This window comes from Phoca vitulina, unplaced genomic scaffold (genome assembly GCF_004348235.1).
Source record: "Phoca vitulina isolate PV1807 unplaced genomic scaffold, GSC_HSeal_1.0 scaffold33, whole genome shotgun sequence".
Lineage (NCBI taxonomy): Eukaryota > Metazoa > Chordata > Mammalia > Carnivora > Phocidae > Phoca > Phoca vitulina.
This window is the reverse complement of record NW_022589736.1, coordinates 17,636,019-17,653,326: the sequence shown is the minus strand read 5'-3', so window position 1 is coordinate 17,653,326 and position 17,308 is coordinate 17,636,019. Positions and strand designations below refer to the sequence as shown.

The 17,308-nt window shown below is 40.0% G+C and overlaps 1 protein-coding gene across 2 annotated transcripts in view; it reads right to left on the bottom strand.

Annotated features, from left to right (window-relative positions):
- Window positions 1–17,308, bottom strand: part of PTER (phosphotriesterase related) — a 67,337-nt gene that overhangs the window by 23,046 nt on the left and 26,983 nt on the right. For both annotated transcript variants that reach the window (XM_032425755.1, XM_032425754.1), the window contains exons 2-3: window positions 10,440–10,910; window positions 8,833–9,098 (exon numbers count right to left, since the gene is read on the bottom strand). In XM_032425755.1, the coding sequence (XP_032281646.1) occupies window positions 8,833–9,098; window positions 10,440–10,871 (698 nt within the window). In that variant the 5' untranslated portion in view covers window positions 10,872–10,910. The remainder of the gene's footprint in view (window positions 1–8,832; window positions 9,099–10,439; window positions 10,911–17,308) is intronic.

Here is a 17,308-nt window from a genome sequence, read left to right as displayed (position 1 = left end):
GAGGATACCAGATAATAATTTTTTTGTGGCTTTTCAAAGACAACTGTAAGGTTAAAAGTCACATAATTATAATTCAACCATCAGTTTGAAGGCAGAGAATGTGTTGTGTTCCCTGCTATATCCCAGTGTCTGGTCCCTGAGGCACTCAATAAATATTTGTTAAATGAATGAATGAAGTAATATTCCACCCTCTAGCTTCATCTAATTAAAAGCATGAAAAAACATGTATGAAAATTGTATACTTTAAAGAGTCAGGTGAATTTGGCATGAATAATCAGAGGTACAGAGAACAAAATGGGTTATTAGCCCATCCCTTGTGTTCTCACTTCTCTTTCAAAACCCTTGGGTCAAATTCTACCCTCCACAGGGAGCGATTTTCAAAGAGAGGTGGGCTATATTCCTGCACCTAATTATTATTGTGCCCCTCATCAAACTCTAGGCCCTGGATTTCCATCAAAGCCCCGTGCTTTGTTAGATAGATAACCAAGTAGAAAAAAGATGGAGGCATAGCACCTGTCTTTGGCCCTCTCTGAGACTCAAAACTTAATCAGGAAATAGTTAGTACCCCAATGCCTCCCAGCCCTGCCATTTTACCCAGCTTTCACTGGTAACGAAAGAATTGTATTGTCACAAAAATACCTACGGCTCCTCTATAGTACATGACGGATAAAATTTCCTTGGAGATGAATTGCAAAAAGACCATCCGTGGGGTATCTCTTCTCGAATCCCACACACCCTGTATTAGACCGGGGGCAGAGACAGTGCTGTGATTCTACGCCAACTGGAAATGGAGATAGAGTTTTAACAGGTAGTAAAATTAGAATAAATGATTAAAAGGAATAAAGCCTTTGTGGATTAACAACCCAAACAGGGATGCCTAAGGGCTGGTGTTATTTTCTAATAACTGTTGACTTTGGGTGGCTATAACTGTGAAGGGCAGCCCCCCCCCGCCCCCACAGTGTTCCCTGGAGCTAAATTCACTGCTGTCCACAGGCACGTCCACAGGCCCATATTTCTTAAAGAGAACAGATGGTTAGGGGAGGGCCTAGACACAGAAGCAGATTTATCTTGTCAAGGTTGCTATCTCCAGGTAAACGACCTTAAGCAGGTCACAAGTGGTCACATGCCAACAATGTGGTTCAGAGGTGTCCTGAGGTGGCTGCCATTCATTAACTCTTCCCTCTCAGCGTCCCATTTGCTCCTTTTGGATCGGCGGGTAGCAGTTTTGCTGTTGTTGCTATGGGTGTGTGTGTGTGTGTGTGTGTGTGTGCGCGTGTGCATGTATTTTAAGAGAAAATGCCTTATGCGTGAATGCTAGTGAAGATTTATATACCTTCAAAATATTTCATTGCTTTAACATGATTGTGGACATCCTGGAGTATTTTATTTTGTATTCTCAAATGATAGAAGTCCTACCTTCAAGGGATTAAATGCACCAATCTGATAGGTAGTCAAGGCTGAGCGTCGGTCCTGGTAGAGAGCCCAGTGTTGTAAAAGCAGCTGCAGGGCAGAGCGAGCGCCTTGACTTGTCACTTCGCAATCACAACAGCCGGTGGGTTCAGAGCCTTCTCCTGGATGCCTAAAAAGGCATGGCGGGAGAAACGAATGGTTCTGTGCTTTGTTTGGTTTGGTTTTCCTGGAGTTCTTGTTTTCAGAATGCTCTACTTTTGTGTGCTGTCTGTGTATTTTGTTACACAAAATACATGCCCTTTTGTGATTTGTCCCCATTATAAAAGCTGAAATCCTTGCCCTTTCAATACAGATCAGATTGTCTGTGCAGCCCAGGAGACCTCAGGAGTCTGTGAAAGGCTGACCTAGTCACACTTCTGCCTGGCGACTGTCTTGCTGTGAACACCCACATCAAAAGGCCAAAGTTGCCTGCATCTGCCTCCCCGAGTATTTTTTTTTTCTGTTAATTTATTTCATTTGTTTTTCCAAATGCACTACTTTTCTTCTGAAGCCATTTTGCCCAGTTGCCTCTACCCTGAAATGTTCCTACTTCTTTGTATTTCTTTTTCAGACACTGGAACCCTGCATCATCCTTAATAGAGGTACAGAATGAGTGGGATGCTCTAGAAACGGTCTCAGGATTTCCCAGGATGCTCTGAATTTGTCTGATGTCAGGCCAACCTCTCAGTTCCATCCTGAGCCATTCTAGAGGGAGGCACTGAAAAATCAGACAATGTAGCTTTGTTATTTAAAAGAAAATACACATATGTGTACAATATATATGTTGTTTGATTTTATGAGCAAGGATGTCCTACTGTACTTGGAGTTAAATTTTATTTCACAATTTCCAACAAAAGTTTACTTTCTTTTTTTTAATTTTATTTTATTATGTTATGTTAATCACCATACATTACATCATTAGTTTTTACAAGCATAATCTTCTAACTTACCAACGTGTCTAACTATACGGAGAATTAGAAAGATTCTTCTTTAATCATCATGGACCAGTTCAAGCAGTATGGTGGATGAAATGTTCACAGAAAGCCTGTCCTACATAGTGCATGTAAAATACTGAATAAAATGAAAGGGGAAAAAAATCCTATTTTTAAATGCTTGGTTAGGCTGGTGGGGAAGTAAAGGACTTGCTCACGGTGCAGAAACAAGACAGCAGAGAAAGTGAGAGATAAGGGGAGACCTAGAGCACCCATTTGCCTGGCGGGTGGGGGGTAGGTTAACGGGCCAAAGCGAGACAGAGCCCAGCCTGGGTAATTAGGAGGTAAACTGGAGACACGGTTCCCATCAGCACATAAAGGGAGTGCTCCCTCACCCCAGACAACACCCAGGGGGGCAGAGGAGGAGGCAAAATCTGGTCCACAGATGGAATCTTTGGAGATTATATGCCTTTCTCCGTCTTGTTTTCTGGTGAAAGGGAAGCAGATTGAGAAAAACCATCTCCAGTAAGAATCCATAGCTGCAAGCCTGCTATTCACTGAGTTTGGGAGATGGAATTCATAGAACTTGTGTGGTTCTAAACCCCTCAAGTCAAAAGTTTAAAGAGTCACAAAAAGGGGCGCCTGGGTGGCTGGGTTGGTTGAGTGTCCGACTCTTGGTTCTGGCTCAGGTCATGATCTCTGGGTCGTGAGATTAAGCCCCACATTGGGTTCTACACTCAGCGTGGAGTCTGCTTCAGGTTCTCTTTCCCTCTCCTTCCCGCTCACTCTCTCTCTCTCTCTCAAATAAATAAATAAAAATCTTTAAAAAAATAGTCACGAAAAAAACAAATCCTGTATGATTCCACTTGTATGAGAGTCGTCAGATTCATAGAGGTGAACAGTAGAATGGTGGTTGCCTTGGCCAGTGGGGAGGAGGAGTAGGGAGTTGTTCAGTGAGTAGAGAGTTTCACTTTTGCAAGATGAAGAGTTCTGCACTTAGGTTGCACAACAATGTGGATATATTTAACACTATTGAATTCTATACTTCAAAATGGATGTAAGATGGTAAATTTTATGACTATTTTACCACAAATAAATAATTTTTTTTAATTTTTAGAAATTGAGTTTAGAGTAGTCCCAGATTGATGGTGCCCCCTAACTGCCTACAAGAAATAAACAAAACAAACCAACAAACGAATGGGGGAAAAACTCCTCCAGCCTAGGACTCATAATAATTTTCAAGGAATCCAAGATCACAATAACATTTTTTTAATACAAGAAAATAATCTCACATGAATGAGAGCCCAAAGAACCAACAAACAATAAAATCAGGGGGAGAAAGACATTAGAAATTAGATTTATTTATTTTTTTTTTTTTTAAAGATTTTATTTATTTATTTGACACAGACACAGCAAGAGAAGGGACACAAGCAGGAGGAGTGGGAGAGGGAGAAGCAGGCTTCCTGCTGAGCAGGGAGCCCGATGTGGGACTCGATCCCAGGACCCTGGGATCATGACCTGAGCCGAAGGCAGACGCTTAACGACTGAGCCACCCAGGCGCCCAGAAATTAGATTTATTAATCAAAGGTAAATATTTGTTTAATATTTTTTAAAGATTTAACTGAAAACATACTGAAGGAAAAATAAATTATCAAAATTAACCAAGCAGAATTAAAAAGTAAACAAATAGGGGCACCTGGGTGGCTCAGTCAGTTAAGTGTCCGATTCTTGATTTCAGCTCAGGTCATGATCTCAGGGTTGTAGGATCGAGCTCTGTGTTGGGCTCCATGCTCTGAGTTCGGAGTCTGCTTAAAGAATCTCTCTCTCCCTCTCTTCTACCCCTTCCCACCTACCCCTTCTCCCATGCTAGCTCTCGCTTGCACTATCTCTCTCTAAAAAATTATACCCTCATCCAAATTATATGCCCATTGGTTTACTAGAGAGCCTCTTGTCAGTTACAGCTAGATTTTCCATAACACATTGCCAGTCTGGGTCTCCTTCCCACAAAACCAAGTAGGTTTCAACACCTTAAATCTAAATGTCTAAAATAAAGAATGTTAAAACCTTAAAAAAAAAAGTAAACAAATAGAGGGGTGCCTGAGTGGCTCAGTCAGTTAAAAACTGACTTATGATTTAGGCTGAGATCATGATGTCTTGGGTGCAGAGATGGAGCCCCACGATGGCTCCACGCTCAGCAGTGAGTCTGCTTGAGATTCTCTCCCTCTGCCCCTCCCCCATGCCTACTCACTCTTCCCCCGCCAAAATAAATAAATAAATCTTTTAAAAAAGTAAACAAATAGAATTTATAGAAATTTTTTTAAAAGGACTATGGGTTTAAGTTTTCTGTTTCTTAATATTATAAACCAAATTGATAGATTAGGGCAGCAGATTGATTTTGCTGGAGAGAGAAGTAGTAAATAGGAAGAAAGAACTTTAAGAAAATAGGTCCAATATGCAAATGGATGGAAAAATGAATGAGACGTTAAGAAATCTGTAGGACAGGTCATCAGATCTTACATATCTAAAACTGGAGTTTATGATGAAAATAAGAAGATATGGATGAAGCACTATTTGAAGAGACAATGGCTGAAGTTTTCCAGAAACAAATGAAAAAATACATCTTCACACGTTCTGCATGGAGCACTGGGTGTTATGCACAAACAATGAATCATGGAACACTGTATCTAAAACTAATGATGTAATGTATGGGGATTAACATAACAATAAAAATTTAAAAAAAAGAAAAGAAAATGAAGAAAAAATACATCTTCATATCCAGGAATCCCAAGCATACATGATAAAAAGAAATTCACACTGAGATAGATCATAGTGCAGATATAGACTCCCAGAGACAAAGATGTTAAAAACAGAAAGAAAAGGCAAGTTACTCCCAAGGAAGCATAATTAGGTTCAGCCGACTTATGAACAGCAATAACGAATGTCAGTTGAAAATGGAATATCTTTAAAGCACTTAGAAAAAATAACTTTTAGGTAGAATTGTCTAAGTAATTATTGTAAATCACGTATTCTATTTAATTATCTCTTATGAATGAAGGAATGAAGTCATTTTCAGATACATATGTACTAAGTATGTATTACCAAAACAGACACACACTGAAGGAACTTCAAATGATGTACCTTAGGAAATTCAAGGATAAAGACCTGAGATGAAGAGGGAATGGTAAGCAAAGAAAATAGCAAACAGAAAGGCTAATCTAAATATACATTGACCATCTATCTATATGTTTTATAATAGTAAGATAATGTATAATCACTCAGATTAAAAAAAGGAAAATAGACACCCATCCTGGAAAATCAGTAGTATGTAAGTCAGATGGTAAATGATTGAAGTCGAAGGATTCTAAGGTCTTTGTATTACCAGGAAGGTTGGTAAAATATTTATTATATTTAAAATGTGATATGTTAAATGTACATGTTACATTTTCTATTATAACCACTGATAGGATAGAAATAGTATAGATACCTTCCAAAGTATTAAAGGGGAAAGATAGGGCGCCTGGGTGGCTCAGTTGGTTAAGCGACTGCCTTCGGCTCAGGTCATGATCCTGGAGTCCCAGGATCGAGTCCCGCATCGGGCTCCCCGCTCAGCGGGGAGTCTGCTTCTCCCTTTGACCTTCCCCCCTCTCATGCTCTCTCTATCTTATTCTCTCTCTCAAATAAATAAATAAAATCTTAAAAAAAAAAAAGATTTTAAAGGGGAAAGATAAAATAAGAAGGTGAAAAAAATCAATAAAAGAAATCAAGAAAGGATGACATTAACTATGACAAAAAGAAAAAAAGTGGGGGGGAGGTGCCTGGATAGCTCAGTTTTTTAAGCGTCTGAGTCTTGGTTTTGACTCAGGTCATGATCTTGGGCTCCTGAGATAGAGCCCTGCTTTGGGCTCCATGCTCAGCGAGGAGTTGACTTGAGATTCTCTGCCTCTACCCCTCCCCCCACCCACACACATACGCTGTCTCTCTCAAATAAATATTAAATAAATAAAATCTTAAGAAAAAAAGTGGGAACAAATATTTTAGTAAACATAGTCAACGTAAAAAAATTGAAGTTTTCATCTAGAAAAAGAGACTGGATAAAACCCAAAACCCAGCCACGTGCTGGGTGTGTGTAAGACATCTCTAAATTATAAAACCAACACAGAAAGATCAGGATAGTCACATTAATATCAGATAAAACAGCCTTTAAAACAAAAAGAATTACTCAAATTACTAGAGATAAAGCAATTCAATATATGTTGAAATAAGTTTCAGTTCTCCAGGGAAGTGAAACAACTTGTATCCATGTGATGGCATAGCTTCAAAATATATAAAGAAAAAACTTGAAATATGTACAATAAGAAATTTAAAAATCCACTATAATAGATTTTTAACATACTTCTTTTTTTTTGTAACCAATAGATTGAGCAGTCACAAAGTCAGCAAGAATATAGCATACTTGAGCCTGGTTACTAACTGTAGTCTAATGGACCTATAGAGAGCATAATAACAGCAGAATACAATGTTTCCAAAAACCCAAGAAATATTTATAGAATTTAAAAATATATATTATCTTACTCATTTGCATGACATAGTTCAGACTGTTTAAAAAGTATTAAAGAATCATCCTTCTGGATTAAAGATGCTATATACGTTCTAAATCATACAAGGTAACATTATCAAATACATTATTTTAAATTCATATGAACTTACCCTAGATCTCACAGGAAATGGTAGGGTCAGGATGTAAAATCAGGAGTCCTCTAGGTCCAAAGATTCTATTCTTCACACTAGGACACACTACTGGAGATCTAGAAGCATCCCTCTACTTTATCAGTACAACCAGAAGATCTTGAAAATAGCCATGTATTGATCTTGATACCAACCCAGTTGCCAGGAAAACTGCCTTTACCTTGATGTTCTCAGTCTCTCCATTAATATCGCCTTCTCCATTCTGCCACAATTATAGCTTTTAATTTCTTTTCAGCCCAGGATTTTATAATATTTCTATTAAGTAGAAGCATTTTATCAATACATTCTGTAGGACTGTTAGTTTATTAGATAGCGGAATGCCAGGTGTGACGATGAGGAGCTATCGGTCTGTTAATATGGCTTTACTCCAATATGCAAGATAGAAATAATCGTAATGTATTATTAGTCTCATTTTTTCCTGTGTTAATTCCTTAATCAACTTCATCTGAAGGCCAATGTCTAGCCTTTGCAATACTGTTAGGCTTCTTCATAAAATGAACTGCAGCCAACATCTGTTCAAACAGTCACTTATTTTGCGGGCCCCTACACATCTAATATAATGTGTTGGGGTTGAGCAGTGAGCTCCAAAAAGATATGTCCATGTGTTAACCCTCTGAACCTCTGAAAGTGACCCTGTTTGGGAAAAGAGTCTGCAGTTGTGATGGACGTTAAGGATCTCAAGAGGAGATCATTCTGGGTTGTCTGAGGGGACACTCAGTCTAATGATGTGCCCTTCTGAGAAACAAAAGAGGAGAAGACACAGACAGACAGGAGGGGGCCATGTAAAGAAAAGGGCAGAAGCTGATGTTATGTAGCCACAAGCCAAGGAAACCAGACAATGGAAGAGGCAAGGTAGGATTTTCCCCCAGAGCCTTTGGAGGAAGTGCAGCTCAGGCCTCCAGAGCTGTGAGAAAGCCACCTAGTTTCTTATAATTTGTTATAGTAGCCAGTGGAAACTAAGAATACTACCAAACAAATAATATACCCATTACTATTATGTTTTTTTTAAAGATTTATTTATTTGAGAGAGAGAGAGAGAGTGGAAGGGAGGAGCAGAAGGAGAGGGAGAGAGAATCTCAAGCAGACTCCAGGCTCAGCGTGGAGCCCGGAGCCCCACGTAGGGATCGATCTCACGACCCTGAGATCATGACCTGAGCCAAAATCAATAGTCGGATGCTCAACTGAGTGAGCCACCCAGGCTTATGCCCCAGTATTACGTTTTATAATTGCATTTTCCCAAATTCAGATGACTCAAACCACCAGTCACAACAGCAAATTTGCATATTTACGTTCATGATTTTCTTCTCAGTGTGAAACCATTCACATTCCCTTCCCTTTATATTTGCAGATAAATTTTTCACTCTAACTACTGACAAATACTGAGCATCTAGACTTGGCAGCTACTGTGGTATCAGACCCGGAGGCAAAGAAGTGAAGTACACAGGGACAGTTACTATGAAGGGTTATGAAGGATTAAGTAAATTAAAAGAAATGATTTACACAAAACACCTAGAACACGAACAGACCCAGAGTCAGGACACAGAAAAGGCAGCACTGACTTTTACGAATGTCTCTTGTAAAACACTGTCATCCAGGTAGTTAGTGGTTTTCTCTAGGTGATTAGCATTTCAATTATCTGATGTTATTTATTTGATCATCCATAATCATCTGGTGACTTGAACTAATTTGGAGAGAGTCTGCTTACCTATCGATGTGGGACATAACTGTTTTGGAGATGTCTACACCTGCTTCTTGCAACACTCGGATGATCTGAAATGGTGCACTTGGATTCCTCCCAGGATGAATAATAACAGGACAGCCCAGCTGAGCCTGAGCATGAGCAGTTGCTTGAAGAACTTTCCTCTCATTCTCAGCCAGAGGCCAGGAGCAACCAATTTCTCCGATGATGCCACACTTGATAGTCGTTCCATCGGCCCCATGGAGAATTTCATGAATGAGGACATCAGTAAGCTAAGGAAGAGCAGGAAAGGAAACATTTTGTAGGCTGGAATTTATCAACCCAGAGTCGCCACAGTATGTGAATGGATGTATTCCTTCAGCCATTCGTTCTTTTAAGAATATATTCACCATCTATTCAATTAATATGGGTCAATGAGAAAAGCCAAATCTCAAATTCAACAAGTTATTCTAAATCAAAGATTCAATAATATCTTACTGTGATTATTTAACGAGAAATTTGTGACTTGAGGAAGCTATAGGGGGAAAAAATGTGACTTCATGAAAGTACATTCAGATGAGAAAAAAAAATCTATAATTTAACCTGAGAAACATCTAGAACATAAAAAGACTGCCCTTGAACATACATCAACCGTATCAACTAATCCTTTAATTCTCCCTTATTTATGCAGTGCTTAACCCCATACAGCATAGAATATTCACAGCACACAATACTAATATGACATTTTTTGATTCATATGTATATTACTACTAAGAGTGGTTGGAAGAACGTGTAATGGCTGACTTCAGGATAGTCTTCAAATAATATAAGCATATAAAAAAGTAAAGGTCTGATTGGAAAATGATGCAGATAAAGTTTTGCAATACAAAGATTTTAATGATTAACTGAATCGTTGCAAAGACTGCAGCTGACGCGCTATGCCTTTCAAGCAGGCAATGGATGACACGTATAAATATAGCCAATAGGTATAAACATGTATAAACACACACAGACACGTTCAGAAGGAGAGCACATATATATGCCAAGAAGCTTTGTGGCTAATTCTTTCTGTTTCTCTCTGAAAGATTTCCTTCCTTCTGCCAATTCTTGCTTAAGATCATATGATAACAAAAACAGGAATGGATTTTCTTCCACCCTTCCTGTTTTGTAAAAGAAGGAAACCTATTCGCCCGTGTGCCAAGTCTCTGCCTGCCAAGTCTCACCCTACAGTGAATTTTTATTGCTGGTTATTACAAAATCCAGAAAGAAAATCGAGGTTACATAACTGCAGTTTATAATGGGAAAATGAGGTTTACAAACAGGCTGAAGCACCACTATGGAGCAGAAGTACCACATATCCAAATCTAAGTGTTAACACTTGGGATTTTTCAGTGACTAGTGGGTTAAGCTCTCCTCCCTTGACGCTCTTTTCTTTATGAGACGAAATGTTCCTAGTTTGGGTCCCCACGGGCAGATGTCATTGCTAGCTAGCACATTTCTGTCGCAATGCCCAGCTACCTCTGAGCCAGTGACATTCCCCAATGGAGATGGCACAGAGGGAAAATCCAATGTCTGAGGTTCTGGCCTTTCTGAATTGACACGCAAATATTGTCCAAGTCCTCAGGGCTCCTCACCTGCTCCACTGACATGGCTCTGGTCTCCGGAGAGTGAGTTGCCTCCACGTAAAACCCAGCTCCAGATATGATATGGACGCCCGTCTCCTCCGCAAGCCACCTCAGAGTCTTCACGTCTCGGCTAATCCCAACGGTTGTGTTCTCCACCAGAGCCCCTCCACCGTTGGCTTTAAAATACAACAATTCTTCCCTTACAGCTTCCGTCTCCTGATTCAGCCGAAGATTCTCTTTATGGGAATAAGGGTTTTTTTGAATCCAGAATAAGTTTTTCATCATAATAGGTTCCTGAGAGGCAGCTTCATGACACGGAGGAGGTGGGTAGTAACAGTGGTCAAAGGTCATTGTCAGATGTTCGTGGGTCAGAGTACGGCCCAGTTTGCTGGGCTCCACGGGGCCCAAAACCGTTTGAACTTTCCCACTTAAGGAAGACATTTCTGGTGATACCAGGAGATGCTCTGAAAAGAGTGTTTTCTGGAAAAAAAAAAAAAAAACTATAATCAGAAAATTTAACACACCCATAAATTCTATCCATCGGGGATGGGAGGCTGCGAATGTATACCTGTGTAAGAAAGAGAATCAGTGAAACTAGAGATATGATCCCACTTATCATCCTGCCAAAGCCAGAGTCAGTCTCTAGTAAATTGTGGAAGTTCACTGCAGCCTTAAGTGACATGCATGGTGTTAGATGTCCCCCGGCCACTTCTACTGGGACTCCTTTGCCTGACTTAATCCCAACCTCATCTACTGAAAATATTTCTTGGTATTCAGTTCACAGTTTCCTTTTGCTTAATTTTATTTCATTAGTCATGGCTATACTTCCTTGGTTAATTCAACAGTAATCTCCATTAAAAAAAAAAAAAACTCCTCATAATCAGTAACATGTCAAAACCAGCCTTGTATCAGAACTTTTTCATTTGTCATTTTTCAAATAAATTAAATATACTGAGGCTACTGATCATTCCATTACTCATTCACTATCCAAGTGAACAAACTTCTGTTGAAAGGTCCATCATGTGCCAGAAATTGTAGATATAAATACACGTAGGACAAAAATCTTTGACCTTGATCATTTCACAGATTATTCCCCCAAAAAACAACTGGGGGGGGGCACGCCTAGATTTAATAATAAAAAACAAGAATAAAAACCTCTCTTGCTCTAGATTTTTTCTTTTGTCTAGGGCACATAGTCAGAAATACTTCGAAAATCATTAAAAGCAAAACTCCAGGGCGCCTGGGTGGCACAGCTGATTAAGCGTCTGACTCTTGGTTTTGGCCCAAGTCATGATCTTAGGATCCTGGGATTGATCCCCGGGTCGGGGGTGGAGGGGTCCATGCTCAGCGGAGAGTCTGCTTGAAGATTCTCTCTCTCCCTCTGCCCCTCCCCCCCATGAGTGCACGCACATGCGTGCTCTCAAATAAATAAATCTTAAAAAAAAAACGAAAACCAAAAACCCTTTGTTATAATGAAAGCGACTATAACTTAATTGAAACTGAAATTTGTTGTCTCCAAAGAGTAAAAACTTCTCTATTTATCCTATTTATTTTCATTTGTAACACATACTAAGTATTCACCAAGTTTCCATCACTGACAACAAGAACTCCAGCTCCAGAGCTTTCATGCGTCCGTATGTTTCCTAAATGAAGGGATTCTCTTGGAAAGAAGGCATGACTGAAAGTGTGAAGACAAACACCTTCGTGGCCAAGAGCGAAACCCCTGCCAGAAACAGTGGTCTACACCGAGTGCTAGCCGCATACATTCGGAGGATGCTGACACATTGACTGGGAACCAGGTAAAAGAACATGCCTCTGAAGCTCTCAAGCTGTTCCTTAAAGACATTCTGAAATCCCTGACCTTCTGAGCATCAGTTTTCTTATCTGTAAATTAGAATAACAAAAGCACATTTCCTATGCTGTCCTAGGCATTCAGTGAAATGAGCTTCCAAGTATCAAAGCTACCACAGGTCTGGCACACAGCACTTGGTTAACAAATGATAGTTCTGTTCTGTTCGGCTACATTGGAACTACTATGTATTCCCTAGCTTATTATTTTTTTTTTCAGAGGGAGTGTTTGGTTAGAGAGGAGATCATTTGGGGGGAGCAGCAGGTAGAGGATGATTCGCAGTGGTACATTCAAGAGACAAGGGGAAAAGAGACCAGGGTTGGGGAGAAAGGAGCACCGAGCCCAAGGCAGTTTAACATCAATCCACTGCAATTATCTGGAACTGAGCAGTTTGACATGTATTGGCCCATAATGTGTAAATAATTGATTTCGACTGTTTGATAGACAACTGTAGGACGTGTGGCTAGCATGGCCATTAGTTTTTCCTTGGAAGTGCTCTTCTGCAAGCCAAGCTTCCATCATCTAAATAATTCACATGGTGACAGAAGCTGGTGTCTGTTTAGAGAGTCGCCGTGTGCCTGCCGGTCACCGCACAGGACAATGATTTTCCTTGATGATGTCTAGGACCTCACTGTTCAATGCCTTATTCCCTGTTACTGAGAGCAAGGAATAGGTAGCTAGTTCTTTCTGGTGACAAAAATCACAGTTCATTAATGATCGATTCAATCTTCCATAGGGGTTAATTTGTTCTTTCCTTCCTTTTGGCTGATGGGGCCCATAAACTTGGATAAACTGATGAAACACTGTCACTATCATTGCATGTCAACTAGGCTTCAATTTTTTAAAAAGGAAAAAAAAAACAAAAAAACCAACAGCAGTAGCACTTTTACTAGAAAAGTACCAAACTGCATGGTTAATTGATACAGATTTGAAAGAGCAATGTTAGTAAGTTGCAAGCTCACAACCTGTGAATCTGTGAAAAAAAAAAAAAAAAACCACTTAAATGTCATCTCTCCTGGGAAATTCCTCAGGCAGAGCGAGTTGCTGCTTCCTATGATCACAAACAATGTAACTCACACTTAAAGGATAAGAAAGGATGAAAGAACAAACTGTAGCCGACATTACTCTAAGCTGGAATGTGTCTTTTAGCATGAAAAAATATGTATATAATGCTCATGGTTCCTGCACGGTTACGCGCAGTTCCTGTATGGCTCTTTCACCCACATTCAGCCTGAAAGCCGTATAGGCAAGGGGCTACCACTGGCCTTCCACCATAGAGTGAAGAGTTCACAGGGTACGGAGGAGGGTCATGGACAATGAGAGCTGCCGGTGTACAGACAGGAGTGACCCGCACCAAAAAAAGCAGGCTCCCAGCATTTTCCAGAGCATCCATGGGAAGCTTCAGCATTGCACACACCTGCAACAGAAGGTAGTGGGAAAAGAGCGGAGCTATAAACGCAGTTGCCAAAAGCTTTGTTGTACTTCAAATGTGAAATCTGAGCAGTCAGAGACACCGAGGCTAGTCTGCAATTACTGGTACAAGCCTGGTCAAAGGAAACAATACTTCTAACCCCAATGCGTATAGAAGCACACTTCAAAGGAAAAAAAAAAAAGACAAGAGAAGAGAACGAGTACTATAGGGTTGAGCTGGAAACCAGAGACAATATGTAGGATGTGTCATTTTTGAAAATACATGCACAAATTAACTTTTATAAAATATAGAGCAAATTTGCCAAACTGTTGGAGATTTGGTGGTGGGTGGGGAGTTTGGGGGGCAATTTTCTTTTTGTTTCCCCAAGATTTTGCCACAGTTATTTCACTCAGGCCGTTATGCTTAAGATTTTTCTGTCTCCCTGAGTTGAATATTCATTTCGGTTACATTTCACATTTCAGAGGATAGGACTTCCTGAAAATTTTACACACGAATGAGTGTCCTCCTGGATTTCATAGACTCATGCCCTTTTCCTGCCCCTGCCTCTGTCACACCTGGTCCTGGACCTGGCTGGAGGTACCTGCTCTGCAATTTTAGATGCAGGGGTCAAATTGGCAAGTTGATGTTGGGTGAATTGATTTTCAGCTCACTTCCCCAAGAACTGCGTAAGTTCGAATCTCTATACTAAATCCTTGTTCCATTTCACCTCTAGTTGTTTTCTTTCCCTGATCAAACCCTACCTGATGAAAAAATGGGAAAGCATTTCAGAGTTTTATGCAGGAGAAGATATGAACTGAATAACTAGCAGTCTCATGGAGAATGGATGAAGGGGGGTGCCGGTGCTCCTGCAGTGGGGTGTTGCTAGAACCTGGAAAAAAAATCAGGTGGTGGCTTGGTCTGAGAGGACACCAGTGGAGATGGTGAGAAAGCAGAAGCAGTAAGAAGTACTGGAAGTTTCTAACTGGACTTGCTGATGCTATAAAAGTATCCCCCAAATAATGGGCTCCTCAGAAAAAAGTGCCTTCTGGTGCAAATATGCAGGCACTTCTATCTTTTTATGGGGCTGTATCACACAGAGCAGCGGTACTCTATAAACACTGCACTTAGAGCTGACATCTGATTTGTGACTAAAATATTTGTAAAACCACATAATATTTTTTAAAGCTTGTTTGAATACTTCTTTCACGTGCAGGTTCAAGCCTGTGACATGTCTTCTCTCCGACAGCATCGGTCTGGTGGCAGAACAATGGTGACACAAGATTTCCTCCTCACACCCAGCACATGCCCACTTGCCCAGATACATATAGTTCTATGGCTCTACTGCATGGAGATTTATGACTTTTCATATTAAGCATTGTCAAAAAAACTCAATAGCCATGCCTGAAAAAGGAGGAGGAAATCCGACCACTTCAGAACAATAATGGGACCCAGCAAGTTCTTCAAACAGTGACATAAATAAAACAAAACCACTCAGAGATATAAATGAGCAGCATGATTCTTGTATTCAGAGGAAAATGTGGGTTTCATTCCTAAGGGTTTTTTTTTTTTTTTTGCCTTTTTTTTTTTAGCCTTTTTTTCCCATTTGACTAAGGAAGTTGGAGAGACATCTGAGGATATTTCCAAATTCCAAATAACAAATACAAAGATGGTGATGAAGATGTACCCAGGAAGTGACACTCCTCGAAAAAGGCACTGATAGATGAGTGCGCCTGGGAAAGGTCCCTTCCCCTGAGTTGGCTCAGGCCTTCCCGGTCCCGAGCAACTTAATGTGAACAGTTCATCTAAAATGATAGGTCAGTTCAGTCCTGTAATTACTCAAGTCAGAAATCACATTGGGCTGTTCAACTGTTGGGATGGGGCCTGTAGCTTAATTGACTTTGTTTTTAAAATTTTTATTTTTAATTGAAGTACAGTTGATGTACAATATTATATGAGTTTTAGGTGTCCAATCTAGTGATTCAACAATTATATACACTATGGAAATGCTTGCCATGATAAGTGTAGTTACTTACCACCTGTCACCATACAATTATTACATATTATTGACTATGTTCCTTATGCTGTACTTTTCATCCCTGTGATTTATAGCTAGAAGTTTGTACCTCTGAATCCCCTTTGGTTTTTTTTGCCCATTCTCCCACTGCCTCCCCTCTGGCAACCACCAGTTTGTTCTCTGTATCAATGAGTCTGTTTCTGGTTGTGTTTGTTTCTTAGATTCCAGAATAAGTGAAATCATATGGTGTTTGTCTTTGTCTGACTTATTTACTTAGCATAATGCCCTCTAGGTCCATCTATTTGCAAATGGCAAGATTTCCTTCTTTTTTATGGCTGAGTAATATTCCATTGTACCTCATCTTCTTTACCCATTCATCTATCGATGGACACTTGGATTGCTCCCCTAACGGGCTAGTGTAAGTAATGCTGCAGTAAGCAGAGGGGTGCATATGTCTTTCTTCATTAGTGTTTTCGTTTTCTTTGGTCGTTTTCTTTGGTAGACACCTACAAGTATAATTGCTGGATCATATGGCATTTCTATTTTTAGTTGTCTGAGGAACCTCCATACTGTTTTCCATAGTGGCTGCATCAACCCACATTCCCCCCCAACAGTGAGGAAGGGTTCCCTTAGCTCCACATCCTCGCCAACACTTGTCATTTTTTTGTCTTTTTGATACTAGCCATTGTGGCAGGTGTAAGGGCATCTCATTCTCGTTTCAGTTTGCCTTTTCTTGATGATTAGTGATACTGCGCATCTCTTCATGCATCTGTTGGCCATCTGTATGTCTTCTTCGGAAAAAATTCTATGCAGGTCCTCGGCCCATTTTTAAGTTGACTCTTTAGTCAAACACGTGCTAAATGATCAGCTCTTCAAGTCACACACACTAGGACTTTGGTAAATACTACTCATATTAAGACTGGCTTCTGGAATGTATCTGTTCAGTCAACAAATTGAAAACATTTTCTCCTTAGTAGAAAAAGGGAGGGAAGGGAGTTTGAAGGAGGGAAAGGATGAGGGAGAGGGAAGAAAAGCCCTGGATCTCTATTCAGGTCAAAAAGCAACATTACTCACTACTTGTCACAGTAACATTGGAGCTGGGACAAGTGAAATGCTGTCAAAATGCTGTCTACAGAACTGACCTTTACGGGAGTTTTTTCATTTGAAAAAAAACAACAAGATTTAGCTCATCTCAACCCCTCATTCTCAGAAAAAGTTTCCACACTCACTTCTGTGAGACTGTTTGACGTAAATTCCTTGATTTTGCTACTAGCATAATCCTTTCAGTGGAACATGGAACAAGTTATTGGATACAACGATTATGGCTTCTTTTTCCCCCTAAAGAACTCTCTACACTGAGGCTAGTTCTCAGCTTTCCTCTTCCATGGATTCTTAGCACTAGGCTATCTCACAGAAACACCAATATTTGCTGCAAATTGCACAGCTGGTCCTTAACTGCCTTTAGTCACTTAAAGAGTTACAATTTGTGTTACTTTGAATTCCAGGTGAATCGCAGGTTAATTTTTTAAACATATAAAGTATCATGTTCCTCACACAATTTCATTTGGAAGGCTATTCTTGAGGTGGCTTGATTTAGTTGCAAG